At 35.7% G+C, this 18,730-nt stretch overlaps 1 protein-coding gene across 30 annotated transcripts in view; it reads right to left on the bottom strand.

The window, feature by feature from the left end:
• Positions 1 to 18,730, bottom strand: part of NRXN1 (neurexin 1) — a 650,659-nt gene that overhangs the window by 323,338 nt on the left and 308,591 nt on the right. For 29 of the 30 annotated variants that reach the window (XM_040696731.2, NM_001198975.2, XM_040696733.2 and 26 more), the window contains one exon: positions 13,406 to 13,525. In XM_040696731.2, coding sequence (XP_040552665.1) covers positions 13,406 to 13,525 — 120 coding nt within the window. Of the gene's footprint in view, positions 1 to 13,405; positions 13,526 to 14,495; positions 14,548 to 18,730 lie in introns of those variants that run through there. The other variant, XM_040696754.1, reaches the window with a different exon arrangement.

The following is an 18,730-nucleotide window of genomic DNA, read 5'->3' as shown; positions in this document are numbered from 1 at the left end:
CTCAGCCAACTGACATTCAGATAGGTGAAAAATTATTTCCTACTTTTAAAAACATCAAAGAAATTGCTTCCAGACTGATCATTGCAATAGACAATCCACTGCATAAACAGAGGGCAAATATCAGCAATGGAGTGAAACAACTTTCAGAAATGATACTTAATCCTGATAGCCACAACGTCACTACATGCTTATTTTACTGTCTGTAGAATTGACACATATGTTCTTACTAATAAATTAATTACTGCTTGTCTTAAATGTTAATAAGAACGGGCAGCATGCTACAGAAACAGCCATCGGTGATTTCATAGAATAATTCATGGGAAAAAAGGGGGCACATAAAAATAGGCATTGTATTTGAATAATTATTTTGCTAGCATCACCCTTTTGTAACCTATCTATGACTGCTGAACTCTGTCTTGTGTGTCACAGTATACTTCATATTTTTCAGAAAAAGGTATGAAATATTGCAGCTAGTTTGGAGTGGACGAAATTGTTCATCATTACGTTAATGCTGACACATTCTCTAACGTTTGGCAACTTTTCCTTGAAAAGTTACTCTCTTCAATTTGCAAATTTGTTGGGTAACACAACAGTCTGGAGAGCAGGGATCACTTTCTGTATATAATACTGCACTATTTTATGTGTTCCACTTACACCCCATAGGAATGAATCCCAAGCTGATCCTACTGTGAGAATCCTTTGTCTTCTGTCTCAAAGCTTGCTTCCTGATGTATTTCTTGTGATAAGACTCTTAACTGATTTATGGAGGTGCAAATGATGGGTGCTACCGTGTGACAACCAACATCACTTTGATATCTGAAAGCACCTTCCTCCAGAGCTGCTTGCCTCTGGAAGAGAGTGCTCAGGAGTGGCTACTGGCAGAAGATCTGGCCTAATAGCACCAGCTTGGTGTGGGAAAACTGGGGAACGACACCATTGTGCCCTGTGAAAAGCAGGATGCAGATGGGCATCCCTGCTTCCTCTTATCTGCTGGCAAGGCCCAGAAGATGATAACAAAGGAATTTCTGCTGAGATCTCAGAGCCAGTAGCTGCCACTCCAAGGAGAGCTGACTCAACCACTTCGGATTTGAGCTGTCACTCAAAAGAGAGCTGACTCAATCACTTTGGACTTATAAATAAGTTTGTACTGCCATCGCTGTTGTCGTCGTCACTGTGGTCACCATCGACAACAGAACACCCGACAACCCACCACTACTGAAGATCAATGACTGAACTACGAACCATGCTGGACTATGGTGGTGACTATCGCCCTCCTGCTTCCTATACAGACTCCTTGCTTCTATTTACTATCTTTTCTGCCGCCTTTCTCCCCTTCCCCATCTCCCTGAATGACTAGGATTTGTAATAAACTGGTTGGACCAACAGTTGAACCGTTGCTTCTTAATCTCATGCTGGGTATACATATATCAAAGAACCTCCTCTCCCTCCTGTAAATTGGAGCAACACACCTACCTATGCTGGTAGAAAAGACATTGCAGACAATGAACAGGGAACACTTCACCACTGAAGTTTATCTGAGAATTGTGATGATTATCCAGGTCATTATAGGCTGAAGAAAACTTTTGATCTCCTCCTTGTTCCACGCTCTTCTTCATTTGTCTTGTTACCCTGAGGGCTGGGGACAGAGAGGAAGCTTCCCATTCCAACAGCACCATTGCATTCTCTGTTTGTAAGGTAATTACACTGGCTCACTGTAGATATATTGAATTTTGACCTAGGGCCCTTTTATGCCACTCCAATAGGAAAAAAAATAAAGGTCTTGAAGTGCTTGAAAACAGCCTCAAGTCCAGTCATAAATAACTACAGAGAATTACTACCCAAATGTAAACTAAGCAAAGGGAAGAGATAAATCACATTTTATTTAAGTGGAATAAAAGTACTAATAAATAGAAGTTATACAGAACAGACGGCAAAGGAAACAATATCGTGAAGGTTTTCCTTTTTATACCTGGTGTAAACTGAACATGATAACGTGATCATATTTTCAAGACAGGTTAAGTAAATGATAAATTATATATTAAATAGTTGAGCAGGAAACGACAAACAAACAAACAAAAAAAAAAAACAGGTTGCTTGAACAAGAATATGTGTTCTTCTTAATCTTTAAACACTTTTCCTACTATCTGTCTACTATCTACCAATATGGAAGAATGGTGTAAAACAGCTAATTATTTTATTATATTTCCTGCAAAAATTATTATTATTATTATTATTATTTTAGTTTAGTTATTTTATTTCTACAGTGAGATTTGCACAGAATTTTACACTAAAAAGCATGAGTAATGTGCAATGACTTCTAATAACACACTGGAGTGGATTATCATGGTTCCCCTTTGTGCCCTGGCAGCATACAACTAAGATCATAATTAAAGGATTTCTACCACCTGTCAACTTGAAGAACAGCTAAACCACATATTTCCACATAATAATAAAGAAATCTAAGATGAGAAAGGAAATGAAGGTTAAATCTGGAAGGTCTTTGGGGACCTCTGAGCTTTCTTCTGTGCTTCCTTTATCATTTCTATTTGCCCAGAAAGATGGAGGCTTTTCCCAGTTAAGCTAGTCCATTTAATGAAAGGCCTGCATTTTCACATAACTGTTTAGAAAACAGAACATCTGCAATGTGGAAATTCATATTAAACCTCATCTCTGGATTTACAGTTTTTTCATCATTTTCCATCCACACATAAGCAGAAAAAAAAAATAGACAAATTGTTCAGACTGTCAAAAGAATAGAAAATGAACAGAGAATTTTAAAAGATATCTTAATGTGAAAAGGCGATTACTGATATATATGTAAGAAGACAGGGAATGATTTTCCAAAGCACTGTTACTTGTGCTTGATTAAATTTCCCATTTCCCTGTTTTGTCTTTTTGTTTGTTTGTCTTTTAAAATGTAATTATATTTTAAAAGAGTGACTAAAAAGATTTCTTTAGAATCACTTAACAATGAATGAAGAGATAATTTAAATTATCACTGAGAATATCTAAAATTAATCTAGAAATATACACCTATATGAGACCTCTGTTATAAATACATCCCCTTTTATTTTTCCTCACATAAGCATATATACTACACTTTTTGCAGAATATTTACAGCGGGGTATTATTATTTGCAAGTGTATGGATGCTTCATAATAGTCTATATTTCATTTTATTTAAACCTAAAAATGAACATGGCTGTGTACAGACATTCTGTGGCATTTCTTCCCAGTGCAGTGTATTATTAAATATTGGTAGACCTCACCTGTTCAGAAATTAAAATCACACAGAGCTCTACTCGAAACTGTCTTGTGCTGTCCGGAAGAATTTATGACCTAAGGCTGTAAAACTGCCAACACTTACGTGCAAGGTTATCGTTCCCTACTTCCTTCTATATTCTCATACTCTCATTCCTATGCTTTCCAATTTTATAAATGATTTAACATACAAACTGAGTAAGATTACTAATCTATTAATAGCACGTCCCTCATCATAATATTAATTTCTGGTGTATTGGGCTAAAGATGGAGTTTCACAAGACCTTGACTTAGAAGGCAGAAATCCCTAAGTTTTATGAGTCTGAAGTTTTGGTCCCACTGTGCCCCCCATAGCTGCCTCTGTTGTGCCAGTGATGCTGTGTTATATGAAATGACTTAAATATTGTAAAGTGCCACCCTTCCCCCAACCCTGACTGACAACTCCATTTGGGAAAGTGTCTGCAATCGACAATTTAATGAAATTAAAAAGAAAAAAAGGAAAGAAAAAAGTAACAGACTTCCTATTTTTTTGAGGGTTTTTACATACATAAACAGGAGCTTTAATTTATCACTTAGGATGCTGCTCCTGCTCCAGATACAGAGAAGACCATAGAGTTTTGATTTTCCACCCTGACATTTTCCAAGACAATAAATTAAATATTTTTTTTACAGCTTTTTAGCTATTACAAAATCTCAGTCCCATTTTCATTCAGAAATTCCTGGAGAATTCCTAGAGAAGCAAGCTGGAGAAATTCCTAATATAATTTGTCTTTTGGTCAATAGATTCAATAAAATCCATAGTGCAAAAATAGCAAATAATGAAAAATACCTTTTCCATAAATCTGAAACTACAATAAGCTGCATTTCTATTGTAGCCTATTCTATTATAGCACTCAGAAAGCCTTTCCCTGTTGTTTGGCATACTGTATCATCCCCAGGAAAAGGTTAATCTTCAGTGAAAATATCATCTCTTGGCCCTGTGCATTTGTTGGGGTTAGAGAGGAAATGTTTTCTTTGAAGTTGGCCGTCATCCCAGCAAAGCTGCGTTAAGTAGTTCAAATTAAATATCAGTAGTAACACACGCTGGTAGCAAGTAGAGGCTAGAAAGATAAAAGTTTTGGGGTAGAGTTTCAGGGAGAAATAGGCTTACTATAGCTAGTAAAATGTTCTCAAAATTGTGACATTGGGAAGTTTTCAGGCCTCAGTTGTATAGAAATAAAATCCACTTGCTTCTGAAAGTATCTGAACTTGATCTGACACACCACTACTGGTCCAGCAAATTTGAAAACATTTTCTCATTTTTCATTTTTTCCTGGTAGTGCTTTCAATTAGAGAGATACTATCATTTTGAATATTTTCCTTCTGTAAAGGCTTCCCCTCAGGAATTACAGAAAGAAGCCTATTAAAAGGTATTCCCATCCTCTTAGCAGACAAAAGTAAAGGAAGAAAAGACTAAGTATAGCAGGAAGGAACGGAGCTCAAGGTTAAGGTATAACCTGGCAAAAGCAAGCAAGCAGGTGGGAGAAGGCTAGAAAACAGCTAAGTGGACTTCTGAACATTCTTCCAGATTCTGCATAAAATTAGGAGATTCACCCCCTCCCCCTCAGGATTTTCAGATATTCATCACCTTGGCTGAACTACTGGTACTTAGGAAGCTGAAGCTTGTCCTCTACCTATGTTCATATCAGACCTTTACCACACATATACTGAGCCTGATGCTCCTGAGCAGCCTTGTATGCTCTTTGAAATAGCTATACACATAGCTTTGTTCATGCACTGTAAATCTGACTTGTTTAAATTGTGTTGTTTGCTGCTCTTGCAAAATACAAGTATATTTGTGCAGGCATTCTGGTGTTTCTGAGAAATACTGGGCAACTGCTGTGTACATTCTGTACAACTTATCTATGCATATCCCATATATGTCCCCTGCAGACATGCAAGCCCTTTCTATTTAATACACACAGAAACAAGACAATCCTAAAATTGATTTACTGACCAGGAGAGTGGCATCCAATTACTTGAAGGAGAAAGTGTGTAGGTAGCTTTAATTACAGTGATACCTCTACAACATAGGGAATGGTAAAAAACAGGGAAGATCTTTTGTCTTCTCCTGATGTGATGAAACATTGTGGTCTTTCTGATTCTCTGTAGGAGACTTGAAAGTCAAAAACAGCCATATGAGCTGTTCATAAACCTATTTAGATATGAGAGAGCACCTACAATTACAGTTCATGAACTTACAAAGAAAGGGTACTTTCAGTAAGCACCAAATAGCATGGTTATTTAAAGTAAACAAACTAACATGAACAAAGATATGACTATCTGCCACTTATGAAATCAGTAATTAAAATAAACTTCGATGATTTTTTGAATAGGCAGGAAAGCCAACCTACAATTACTACTGGACCACAAGAAAATCTGTAAATGTAGTCATTGTTGTGGATGCCCCGTCCCTAGAGGCGTTCAAGGACAAGTTGGAAGGGGCCTTGGGCAGCCTGGTCTAGTATTTAATGCGGAGGTTGGCTGCCCTGCCTGCAACACCAGCTCCTACTTAGTATCTCTAGACAGGAGGAGCTGCCTACCAGAGCTGGTACTTCTGAGTGGCCTTAAGTTCCCAAATTCAAAGTTCTCTGGTGTCAATGTAAAATATTTTGTACAATCCAAGCACCAGCCCATTGATCTGTCTGGGATTATTCTGAAGATTTACACTGCTTAAAAGGGAGAGAATTTTAAAACACTCACTAAGAGAGGACATCCTTATATAGTAACACAGACTCAGAGCTTATGATCATTTGCAAATGGTATCTGTAAATATTAATGCTTTTTGACATTGAATACTGTATGCCATGAATTTTAAGTGTTTTTCAGTGCATGAATGTTTACAGTGAAACAAAGTGCTTTTTCATATGTCTATTTCCAATTGGAAGTATGACTTCATTACAAAGGGCAATAGCTTAAAGCTTAGCAGCATGAACATTACACCAGAATCAGCAACAAACTGACAAACGTCCTTAATACAACCTTTAAATTGGCTCTGTGGGCACCAAACAGTTTGATGAGCATAAGATGTTCTTTGCTGTCTTTTCTTAAATTCCAGCTTTCCAGTACCCAAGCTGGGTGTTGACCACTCACTTTTGAGTATGCAACATTTTTCCTTAGGCTAGGACTTCATTTTGTAGCTGGCTTCATTAAACCAGCAGACACTAATGCCCAGTTAAGTTCTTTTACTCATAGGAGTAATGCTTCCAACAGTGTTTTTTTTTTGTTTGTTTGTTTGTTTTGTAGTTACTATGAATCCTGCTTCCTTCTTACAAAATTTCCTGAAATACCTAAGCAGGAAATCAGTATATTTCAGCATCTAAAGGGGGCTGTAAAAAAGGAGACAGACTCTTTAGCAAGGTCTGTTGTGATAGGACAAGGGAAAATGGCTTCAAACTAAAAGAGGGGAGATTTAGACCAAATATAAGGAAAAATGTTTTTTGTTTGTTTGTTTGTTTTTACAATAAGGTGGTAATAAGGGTGGTGAGGCATTGGAACAGGCTGCCCAGAGAAGTGATGGATGCCCTGTCCTTGAAGATGCTTATGGTCAGGAGCTACCTGATCTAGTGTAGGTGCCCCTGTTCAGTGCAGGGAAGTTGGACTAGGTGACCTTCAAACAATTTCATGAAAAAAAGTTACGAAGACTTTCAAACACAACATCAGTATATAACATTCATAAGCCCCAGTCAAAATGAGATATTCAAGGATCTTAAATATCGTGTGATATTAAGAGAGAATAAGCACACTAGAAAGAAAATAAAAAATTCATTCAGAACAGCCTCCCAGCTCCATCTAATCAGCACTTATAAGTGGTCAAAAAATAGGTACAATATTCATCCTGTAGCATGAGAAGAGAACAAAACTATGAAAGGTATAAAAACGTCTGCAAAATTTATCTTACTCTGTGCCTTGCCATTATACCAGCACATGCTTCCATTCTCAGCTGCTGAGGAATTGCACAGATCATTAAATTGGATTCCAGAACACCTTGATTTTCCCATGTAAGATTTAGGTCATTTTGTCTACTTTTTAAATATAAGTTTTTACTTTGCCTCAATTTTCTACATTATCTGAGAAAAGAAAAAACCACAGAAGACTCTAAAGAAGATCTCAAGCTACCATGAAAATTTTGTTTTGTAATGAGTATAGGAGTGCCTTGTATCTATGTTGTTACTTGGAATCTAACCTACCTACCTATCTGTCAAGCAAGAATACATGCTGGGGAAGATCAGGTTGCCTTAGTAACCTGAGTCCAGCTATACAGACTTCAGAAAGACTGAATAATTTTGCTTTTCTGAAGTGTCACCCATCATTGTGCTACTGTAAATAACTTACACATAAAATAGGTATATATTACCAAACTCCTCATAAATACTTTGAGCTTTTTTCGTACTGTGGGTTAAAAAAGAGACAAACTGGGGAAGCTTTTCCCTCTTTCTTACCATTTGTGATGCTCACAGCTATTAGCTATTATCTATTTAAAAAAATAGCACTTACTCATTGCTCTTTTTTGGGGGGGGAGGGGTTTGTTGGAGAAGAATGACTGACACCATTAACAGAGGGAAAACTTCTGCTTCAGCTGCACCCTATGTGACCATTAATCTTGTTTAGAAACCTACTAGTTACCTAACATTCATCTTAATACATATTATAGGAATGTTCCAGTTTACAAGACTGCATTGGTATCTATTAAAGAGAAGTGTATGAGAAAGAACAGTGACAGCACTTATCCGCTATGACTGTTACTGTGAAAAGTTTTTGCAATAGATTCCAAATTCCAGACCTCAATTGTACATAACACACTATCAACTTGTAATAATTTGAATGTTCTAGAGGAAGGAATCTGACGATACCCAACAGAACAATTTTAATTCCATGAGAATATATTTCATTAACCCTTAATCATTTTCACCTTTATGACACTGGAAACACTTTCAGGATTTGATTTACAAAATTATTACTCCATTAATAAGAGAAAGATATTATTGACATACCAAAATTCAATATAATTGCTCCCTTGATTCTTCCAGAGGCAGATAGAAGCTCGTAATTTTCTGACATTATGTTCCATTTTTAATATTGTGAAATAGAAAATGCCTCTGAATAGGCCACAAATGTTGCATAATTGCTTTGATCTGAGCTACAAGCAGAGCTATAAAAATACGTCCTGGCTACCTTAAAAGTTTTGTATTTTCTTTTTCTGTACCACGTTATCCTCACTTGAAGCTTTTTTTGCTACTGTTTTTTTAGAAATAATATCACATATATAAGTGACAGTATACAATCACAGTCAAACTTTTTCTTTTTTAAACAGAGTGATCTATATCTTTAAGGAATATGGAAATTTCCTAACTATTTTAGGTATGGATAGCTCATCCAATTGGCAACTCCAGAACTTTTACATAAACAGGGCAAAAATTCTAAAAGCTGTTTTCAGACCATCAAGAAAAGAATGCCTGGTTAACTTATGTAATTGATAGATTGAGCAGATATTAATGAAAAGACAAATTTTTACTTTGCTATGAAATCCATATAAGATAGAGGCAAAAAAGCTATTAGAGCTGGGCCACTAAAGATTGGAGGATGAGAAAAAAAAAAGCTTTCATTTCTGAGTCATGCTGCTTAGTTACGGCCAAAGCAGTATGTGTTCTCATGTTACATCACAGGTCCCACAGCCTGGTAGCTCAAGGTGCACCTTATCTGGATTAAGATTCCCACAGAAACAAAAGTTTAAAAATCTTCTTTCACAGTTGTGGTTCACAGTTAGCTCTTCTTGCCTTTCTTGCTCTTTTTACCGGTCTTCTAATTCTCCTAAATACCAAGACATTTCTACATTTTCAAGACTGCTTGTGTGAAATCCCACTTCCTTTGAAGATAATACAAATTAGGCCACTGATGTTTGTCACCAAAAATTCCAGATATTCATTATAGAGAAAGATTGGATATGATAAGCTGAACAAATTAAGATTTCTTTAATTAGTTCATTCCAGAAACTTGCCCTGTGTTGTAATTGTGAGTAGCTGTCTTTATTTCTCCTGTGTACCGTGAGCCTCCATGGCAAAATAATCATATGAAATATTCAGACTGGTATGTTATCAGGGACAGGTTTTTTAATTCTCAGCTACTGGAGATGGAAATCAAATGTGTTTTAATGTACTCTGAGGAATTTTGCATCCTTTTTCTCAATAACAGGTTATATGCTTACTGATAGGTAGCAACTGCGAACACTTGGCCAGGAATGTTTTGTATTATTTTGGAAAGTATGATGGAGTGGCTCATATGGTTACTTTAGGTTTTGGTCATCAATTTAACGAAGTTTCTTCACTTAGTGCACATCCTCACAAAAGTAGCATTAAGACTCACGCTACATTCTTAGCATCAAAAGGTCCAAAAGATGCCATATCCATAACAGCAAAATAAATTAATAAATATATGTGTGTAAAGAGTTTAAATCCATCATTTGGGTAACACTGAGTGACAACGTACACAGGAATTATATGAATATCAGCCTCTGATTTGCATTTTAGAAAAAGGAAGATTCTGTGACAGGAGAATGCCTATCCAGTGTCAACAGTGATCATATCAACGAATGATCATACCAAGTTAGTTGCACAGCTAACTGAAAATAACTATTCCTTTCCTTTATGCACTATATCGTAGTATGAGTGTGATCTAACGTTAAATTTCAGGCATAAAGTACTGTAAATCTAGGGAAAGCCATCTGTACATTTCTGCATGCAATATTAAATTACCTCTCCTTGCATATGGATTATTATATAATTGTTAATTGCATGTTCACATAATAAAAGACTTTTGCCTCATTCACTGCAAAAATGCACCTGTTCCAATCAGAGTTCTTCAGGGAAGACTGACGTTTATAAAAATGTCCATTTATTTCAAAAATTGACTCAATATTTAATTTTTTAAGGTTCAAAGTATAACCTCAATCCTACTTAATGTACTCTCCAAGCACTACACCGAAAAGAGAATTATTCAATCCCTCCTGGAATTTTTATAATGCAAAATACCCTACTATCCATATCTCATAATCTTAACTAATATATTTTTATAACGTCCTATGACCTAAGGATATCTCAGTCTATCCTCAGTAACAGCCAAGAGTTTCCACTGTTTGCTGCATTCAATCTGAGACAATTGGAATTTGTTTTTTTCCCAGAAAGATACATGCTTCAGTCCCAAATTTGAGTACTAGTCATGCTTTCAAATCAGAGCATGGATAGTCTGCTTAGCAAGAAAATGAAAAATAACTAAATACAGAATCCACTGTCATGAAATCATATTATTTCCCCTCTGTAAGTTCATGCTAGATACTCCTAATTGCCCTCTTGTTTCTACTATGTTTTGAAATAGCTGCCAGGTTAATCTTTTCTATCACATTCCCAGGAAGTGATGTTAGGCTGACCAGTCTGTAGTTTCCCCCTTCTTGAGGACAGCACTTCCTATTTTTCCCCTCAATTCTCTGGAACTGCCCCCGAACTTCGGACCTTTCAAAGATAATCAAGAACAAATTCACAGTGATGAGTGAGATACATGGATTCATCCCTTCAGTTGCCATATGCATGTGGTGTGTATCTTGAATATTGTACAAGTGTAGTCAAGTGCAGTGAAAATGTTGAAGGCCAGTCTTATTGATAAAGATCATGACGAACCCATGGGATACCCTGATTTATTCCTTGTCCTTTGCCATGAGGTCTCTTCACCTCATTTAGTGGTGGGCCTACATTTTCCTGCCATTTCTTTCAGTGCTGACAGGAGCTCTTCCTGTTGCCATCTATGTCCCCTGCTAGGCGAGGCTTTGGTTTTCCTACCTCTTGCTCTGCATTCACTGACTGTGTTACTATATTCCTCCTGGACCACCTGGCCCTGCTTCCACATCTTGCACACTGCCTTTTATAAGGTCTGTGTTTGTCAGCAGCAAGCAGGTGCTACTCCATACTTGTCACAGAAACCACCTCACTTGATGTGAAGGGAATTTGGCTTACTTCAGTGCTGCAAAAGTTTGGCATGTGTTTTGTAGCCTATGCAATTTAGTAAAAACCTATAGTAATACTTCATGATTTCTCTATCCATTCTACTCTTTCTAAAGAAAGCGGACACAAGTCTAGAGGCATCTAGGAGACACTGAGATTATACCATGATTTTTTCTCCTCTCATCCATCCCCTCTCCCCCCAGCATATTGTGGCAAAAAAATCTCTCTCATTAGATTTGTTTGGAAGATTTTTTGAATGAGAAATAACCCAAGGAGTCAAGATAAAGCACAAAGTAAACAAATTAAGTTTACCAGATCACAAAACATCTGTATCTAGGATACTTTTGTATCTCGTATTTGCAATAGAACATCAAAAAATGACTTATCTGGAAAGAAGTAAGCAATGTTAACAACCTTGAACCAAAGATACCCCTTTACCATCATCAAAAATACTGCATTGACAGCCTTGTACCAAAGATACCCCTTTACCACCATCAAAGATACTATACTGAGTTATCTGATTCTCTACAGCATGGTCCACAACACTACGGTACTGGTGAGACTTCACAGACTGATAAGTGCTGTTCTTATGCTAGTTTTTCAATATGCCTAATTTGTACTTGAAAAAATGATTTACAGAATATTCCAGGTCCAGACATCAGTTACGACTAAAACAAATATATAGAAAGAGATTTTCCTTTGCTAGATATGAATTAAAAAAAAAAATAATAATAATACATTTCACAGTTTTTAGTTACTTTTGGAAGAACTCAGGTCACAGAAAGCCAGAACCTCTGATACAAAATAAAAATACAAATAAATAATCTTCCTCTGTAGTAGATAGTAGAAGGCTAATATCTTTAAAAACATGCTTTTTAGTATGACTAATTACTTATATAATTGGAAAGGCCAACTCATACGAATGAACACAAACCTTTGCTCAAATTTTTCTAAAGTTCTCTGATACCACATTTCATTTCTGCCATGACAGCAAGTGTAGGGAAGCACACGGACATGAGTCTTTTCCTGAGTTTTTCAAAAGTGGTCATGAGTAGAAAACTGGAATTTGCATGAAAATCATTACTGTAGCTTTCACATAATTCATTTTTAAGCCTCTAGTTAGATATAATCTGAGCCCAAAGCTCTTCAGATGGTAGCTATTGTGTAATTTTAGAGTTTGTCCAGGAATGTGCATCTTGCTGTAGACTAGAGAATGGGATCAAGACACAGAAATCTACAACACATGGCTAGGCAGTCATGTCAACACATTGTTTCATCAGACATTGATTCAGAGAAATGCATACAAATGAAAATAAAAATGCCTAAATAAATTCCATTATCATATAGATACAAAAACATGTAATACTGATATTTCAGATGTGCTGATTTAAAAAGAAAACTCAGTAGTTTTCTTTAAACAGTTATTGTGGACCATCAAGGCTCCTGCATTTCTGCTTTGCTTTCAATTCTGCATAATTCTATTTTGATCAGTAAGTCTAGATTGGAAAAAAATTAGATTATATTGGTGAATCAGGCACCTCACTTATGACATATTTAGTTTTCCTTTCCAACACCAGATGGTTGGTGTATATTACGTAGTTTTACTGAGATGAAATTTAAAGAATTAAAATACTCTGCACGCTTTTATTACTGGAATGCTCAGTGTGTCACCTAAAGAAATCTACAAAAGGAGAGAATAAGGCTTGTCAACTGTTCTGCAGTAATTACAGCTCTCATGAGATAATGCTAGAAAATTACAATGTAGCTGAAAAGAATAAAATGTAAAAGACTTTTTTCAATCAGAAAAAAAACAAAAAAACACTATTTGTAACATTTATGCAAGAAAGAGCTTATTTCAAATGGGTAACCATCAGTATATTAGACATGTAATCAACTATAATAAAAACAAATTCTGCCAGTGTTTAATACTACACATTGTCCACAATTTATACGGTATATTTTAGCTATGTTTTTCCCACATCCTTAAAGATATTCACAAGTTTTGCCAGTTCATTTAATACTGTATATTAAAATAATATAAAGCTTCAGACACTTGCTTGAAATACTGCCTTAGAGCTCTAGAGCTTTCAAACCAGCACATTTTAGTGTACTTACGGTCATTGCATAATGGCCCGCTAAAGGAGGTCATGCTACAGTCACAACTGAATCCATCCCACTGCTGCAAGCACACTCCCTGGTTTGCACACGAATCCTCTTGGCACGTTGTGCTGGGGCCTGATGAGAACACACAAAGAAAAGACTTGCACTTTGGCTTTGAACAAATGTGTTTCTGACTGGATCACATTAACAAGTTACCAATATCTCAAACAGAATGAGCAAGGTTACCAAGGAAAAGACACATAAACTTGCTGGTTTTTTGCAGCAACATGTAATATAAAAAAGGTATTTTTGCTTTATAATTCTATGATTAATATGTCATAAACACATAAAAATGCACAATCTGAAGCAGCATTATTCCAGGTACAGTAGAGATGTTAACTTTATTGCAAGTTATTTGTTAATCTCATCTCAGACCATTAACTGGCTAAATGTTTTCTAACAATTTTAGTATTGTTTCCTGTAAAAACATTTCAACGAGCGAAGTCAGATGCCACAGAAAGCAAAGTTCTGGGAGATGAAACTAAAGGAAAATAAAGTAAAATCCAGACAAAATAAAACTAACCAAATAAATAAATGAAGCTACGTTATACAGTAGTTTTAATTCCAGAAATTGCTTTAATTGTTTAGGTCTGAAATTAAGAGAAGTCTGGATTCTTTGACATGAATGTTGGCAAGTACTGAGTCACATGCGTCAGGGATCCCATGCAGATTTGTCTTTTAAGGGAAAATGAAGAAAATCAGACTACTAATGAACTGGCATGCCAAAATGTGACATACACATGAAAAACAAACTACTCTATTTCCAGAGAACCAGAACTAGACTACTGAAATATAAAGAAATTCAGAAAGGTATGATCAAAGCACTAAGGCAGTCACTATACAAAACATACTCAAGACTGAAAGCCTTTATGCAAACTCTGCTGGAAAATGAAGTTTCACGTAGCACATTGTTTTAGAGGTGAGAAAGACAAAATCTGAAACAAAATAACACACTTGAGTTCTGAAATGTACAGAGCATTTATTGCAGAAATCCAACCATGCATTGGGGGTTTCAGTCTTGTTGAATACACACAGGGCTATCTACCTTGCAAATCAGCTTTCATCAATGCAACTTTGTCGGCAAAATAAAAAAGCAAAATATATTAAATGTTAGTAAGCAATATTGAAATGGCAGCAAACACAGAAAAAACATTCAGAATAAAGTGCATGCTGCTGTTAAAGAGAGGAAGAAATGCCATATAATGCAAACAAATTAATGCTAATAGCAATAAATCTTCAGGCAAGCCAAAATAAGAAAGCAGTAATTTGCCAGTATTTTACTACAAATATAATGGTTAATTGAGCTGATGACATGTAATGAAGGAAAATTAAAAGTTTTTTTTTTTCTTTTTTTTCCCTTGGATAGATATGAATGCATTAGCAGAATAAATGCATGGCTGAATCCTGACTAGCCATTTGTCATGTTCACATACACTGAATTCAAGAATAATTAGCGCTGTCATCCACTCTGGTCTTTCTTTTTTCTAGCCTTTTCTCCATGACTGGTGAATGAAGACTGAAATACAGACCATGAATTACTGATTCCTTTCAGCTCGCACACACATTTCACACCAATTTTTGACAGAACAAGGAAAAATTTGATTCTGGGATTACAAAACTCTCCTAAATCATTTTGGGAAATACACATCTATACCCATTTGAAACTACCATTTTCAGTTAGGAATGACAGAGCAAATCTGGCTTTAAGATTATGTAAATCCTCTAAATTATTCTGGAGAGAAAGATCCACTTAAGCCCATCTTTCACACTGCATCTTCTTCAAAGATCTCAGCGTGGGATTTTCATTTGATTTGCCATTATTTTAGTAATCAGTCAGTTCAATGGCCACTTGCTTTAAACGAGTCCTTGCTTGAGCGCACCTCTCAACCAGGGCCTGAACAGTCATCACTGTGATTAAGGATGAAAGACAACGTACGCAGCATCGCTGTTCAGGCAAGACTATTAACTACTTTGTTATATTTTCTCCTATTCAAATAATAATAATATCCATAATGGATTGATTGCAGTATGCAGACATAAGACTATGATTTTCCTTTCATAGGAGCTCTGAGCCCAGAAGTTTAAACATTTGGGCATTACATCACCCTTTCTTGAGCTGGGGATTATAATGACAGAATCCCATAGCTGACAAGACACTTATATTTTTTTCCTCACCAGATTCTGCTACTCAGAAACTTTACAAAGATGAAGTGAAAATATCTGTAGGTGTTTAAATGTTATATATTCATGCATTTATTTACACTTTAGTTATGCAATGTTAAGTTTCCTCATCGTTGCAAAAGTAGAGCAAAAGTCACAAGGACTTAAAAGTACAAAAACTGTAGGACCCTGGAGGCATATTAAAAAGTGAATGTTAAAACATACAAATATGAAAAGATACAGATAAGATCTTATAGAAAAGGTTATTCTGCTTCTTTTGAAATTTCTTAGCACTTTTGGTTTTATTTGTAGTAGTCATCATTCAAAGAATGCCATCAGAATTGGCTTACTGGTAAGACTTTTCTTGCAATAAAAAAAGAGGGAGAGAGATTGGAGACAGTTTAATATTGGAAAGTACTATAATATCTACCATAACTGGTTTACGTACTCCTACAGATTATACAAATCTATGTTATTTAGTAAAGTATTGTAATATACTCATCTCAATCACTCACCTTTAAAATAGTTAACTAAGATGTCAATCATATTTATTCAATCTTCACTGTGGACTTTATTTAATAGACGGACTTTAGCCTCTCCTTTATCTCTCTCTAATGTAAGGGCTTATGAGCTGTACATATTACGCAAGAAGCATTCTTTTAGATGATGTGTACTATGTTTTTTTATACATATATGTATATATATATAAAATTCATCACACCACCATGAATCTTCATATATGTTAAGAAACAATATGAAACTTTCTATATAGTTATTTTCAGACAAATTATACATACACATGTATGCAATCAGTGTGTTATTTACCAAATATATTAAAACAGTTTTTTTAATATTTTAGTATTTTTTGTAAATCTGATTAAAGTGCATAATGTACAATAGATCTGACTAAAGAAAAACAGGGTTGACAGAGTGTGGCTCTGGGGTTCACCGTTAACAGTTTGAAGAGCTAGTTAGCATATTCTGTTTTTAGTTGTTAGCGTCTATCCATTGAAAATGTGTCAACAAGATGAACTCTGTTACACGTAAATTATATTTAATGCTCAATGACAGAGAACAGATACCTTCACAGCCTGTGGATTTAATTCTGAAATGCCAACTTTACAACTTGCCACCCCAATCATATAATGTGGGGCTGCAAAAAAATATTTCTAAGAAAGAATTTTTAACATGCATTTATAACAGTACAGTCATTGACAAATATCAGGTTTTTTTTTTTTTTTTTTTAAGAACAAAGCCCTAGCAGATAAAATGAAATCATGGCAGCAAATAAGACAGAAGAGAGAAAGAGACCTTTCACCCCTCTTTTTATTTATTTATTTATTTTTCTATGGGGGGATTCGATCTCAAAAGAATCTGAAGAACATCAAATCCAGGTGTCTCATTTTGGAGGCTGAAGTATTAGCAAAGGATGTACACCCACTGTCTTTTGGATTGACAGTAGTTGTGATTAACAGTTTATGCTTTGAAATTAATACTACTACTGTGTGTCATGAGCTCTTTGGACTCAACAGCTCAGGGGATTTACAGACGTTAAACAGCTCATTGCCATTTGAGATGTAAAACTGTTCAGCTCTATGGATAGAGACAGTCCTGTATGCACACAGCAGTAGTGCACACTAGGCAGCTCGAGGCACACAAGAGATTTCTAGGAGGCAGAGAAATTTGCAAGACTTCCATAGTATTTTGTGTGTCAGAATATTTTTGTACGTCTGACCCATGGTCTGCAAATAAGAGACCAACTTGGTCAAACTTCAAATGGGAAGATCACCAACATGGGTCAAACAGCAGAAGATCTGATGGAAACAATAGAGATGGAAGAGTTCACACGCAAGGTTTATGCAAAAGAGGGTGAAAGGAGATATTTCATTCCATTCCCTGGTGTTTAAGTTTTCTTTCTGTTGGCAAAACTTTTGATGAGGCATATCTCTGAGAGCCAGGCAGCACATCTGATTTAACTATTCTGCCTGTGTCAGATGATTTTGGTGTTGGAAAAAGCTGATTCTCCACCAAAGAGAAAAATATTTGTATTGCCTTTATTAAACTGCTAGTAACTTTATTAAATTCACTGACAGCTTAGTTGTGCCATTGGTTCAAAAGGTGAACTTGCATTCTAGGCTTATGGCAATACTTCTTTGAACTATATAAAATTCATTTAGAAAATTATATAATTTCAAAAGAAGCTATGAAATGTATAATGGAATTAAAGCGTACTTTGACTCTTTAAAGGGATGGTACAGGCATGGAATTTGCTCATGGCATTCAGAAACCAGAATCTAATTTTCCAAACTCAGTGTAAATGAACGTATATATTTTATTTTTCCTGAGAGAGATATAGACACTGAAGCTATGGAAAAATAAGCTGTGAATTTTACATATTCCTATGTTCTATCAAGAGAATTTATATTGGTAACCAAAGGAAACAGGATAAGAATGAGCAAGTTCCACCCACACAAACTTACTGTAGGTACAGTAAAAGAAAAGAGTTTGTCTGTCAGAAAGTTTGATGTGGCGAAGCTTGAGGAAACCTCTCTCAGCTTTATTTGAATAGTCTAAAATGTGTATTTACAAACTTAGCAAACGATATCAAAATGATTCAGATTCAAAACTGAAACGCTAAAATGTCATTTACACAATTTCTGCCCAGAGAAGAACGGTGTTTGAGAGAGGAAAACATGTAGAACTGAACAAGCCCACAGAATTCAGCCCTGTGTGAATAAAATATATATACAGGGACAGTTTAAGTTATTTCATAAAGCAAAGTAAAGTGGAATTGAATGACGGGAGGAAAAAGAACTAGACTGATACCCTTGACTTACAAATACACCTCTTTCAATTCTATCCTCACTTACATTCCACAGTAATTCAGTTGTGTCAAAATGTGAGAAAAAACATAGTTGGTTGCTACTGGGTTCAGATATGAAGATCCACGACAGTGCAGATCTCAGAGGTAAGCAAAAATAGAGTTGAGGGAAGACTGATCTTCAAGAGTGTCATAAATTATCCTTCAATTAATAAACACAAAAGGTCCTCTTTAAAATTGTCTTTAATTAGCTAATGTTTTACCATTAGCTACATCTAAGCGTCATGAAGATACAAAGG

This window comes from Gallus gallus, chromosome 3, assembly GCF_016699485.2.
Source record: "Gallus gallus isolate bGalGal1 chromosome 3, bGalGal1.mat.broiler.GRCg7b, whole genome shotgun sequence".
In the NCBI taxonomy this organism is placed as follows: domain Eukaryota; kingdom Metazoa; phylum Chordata; class Aves; order Galliformes; family Phasianidae; genus Gallus; species Gallus gallus.
This window is presented reverse-complemented; position numbering and strand designations above follow the sequence as displayed.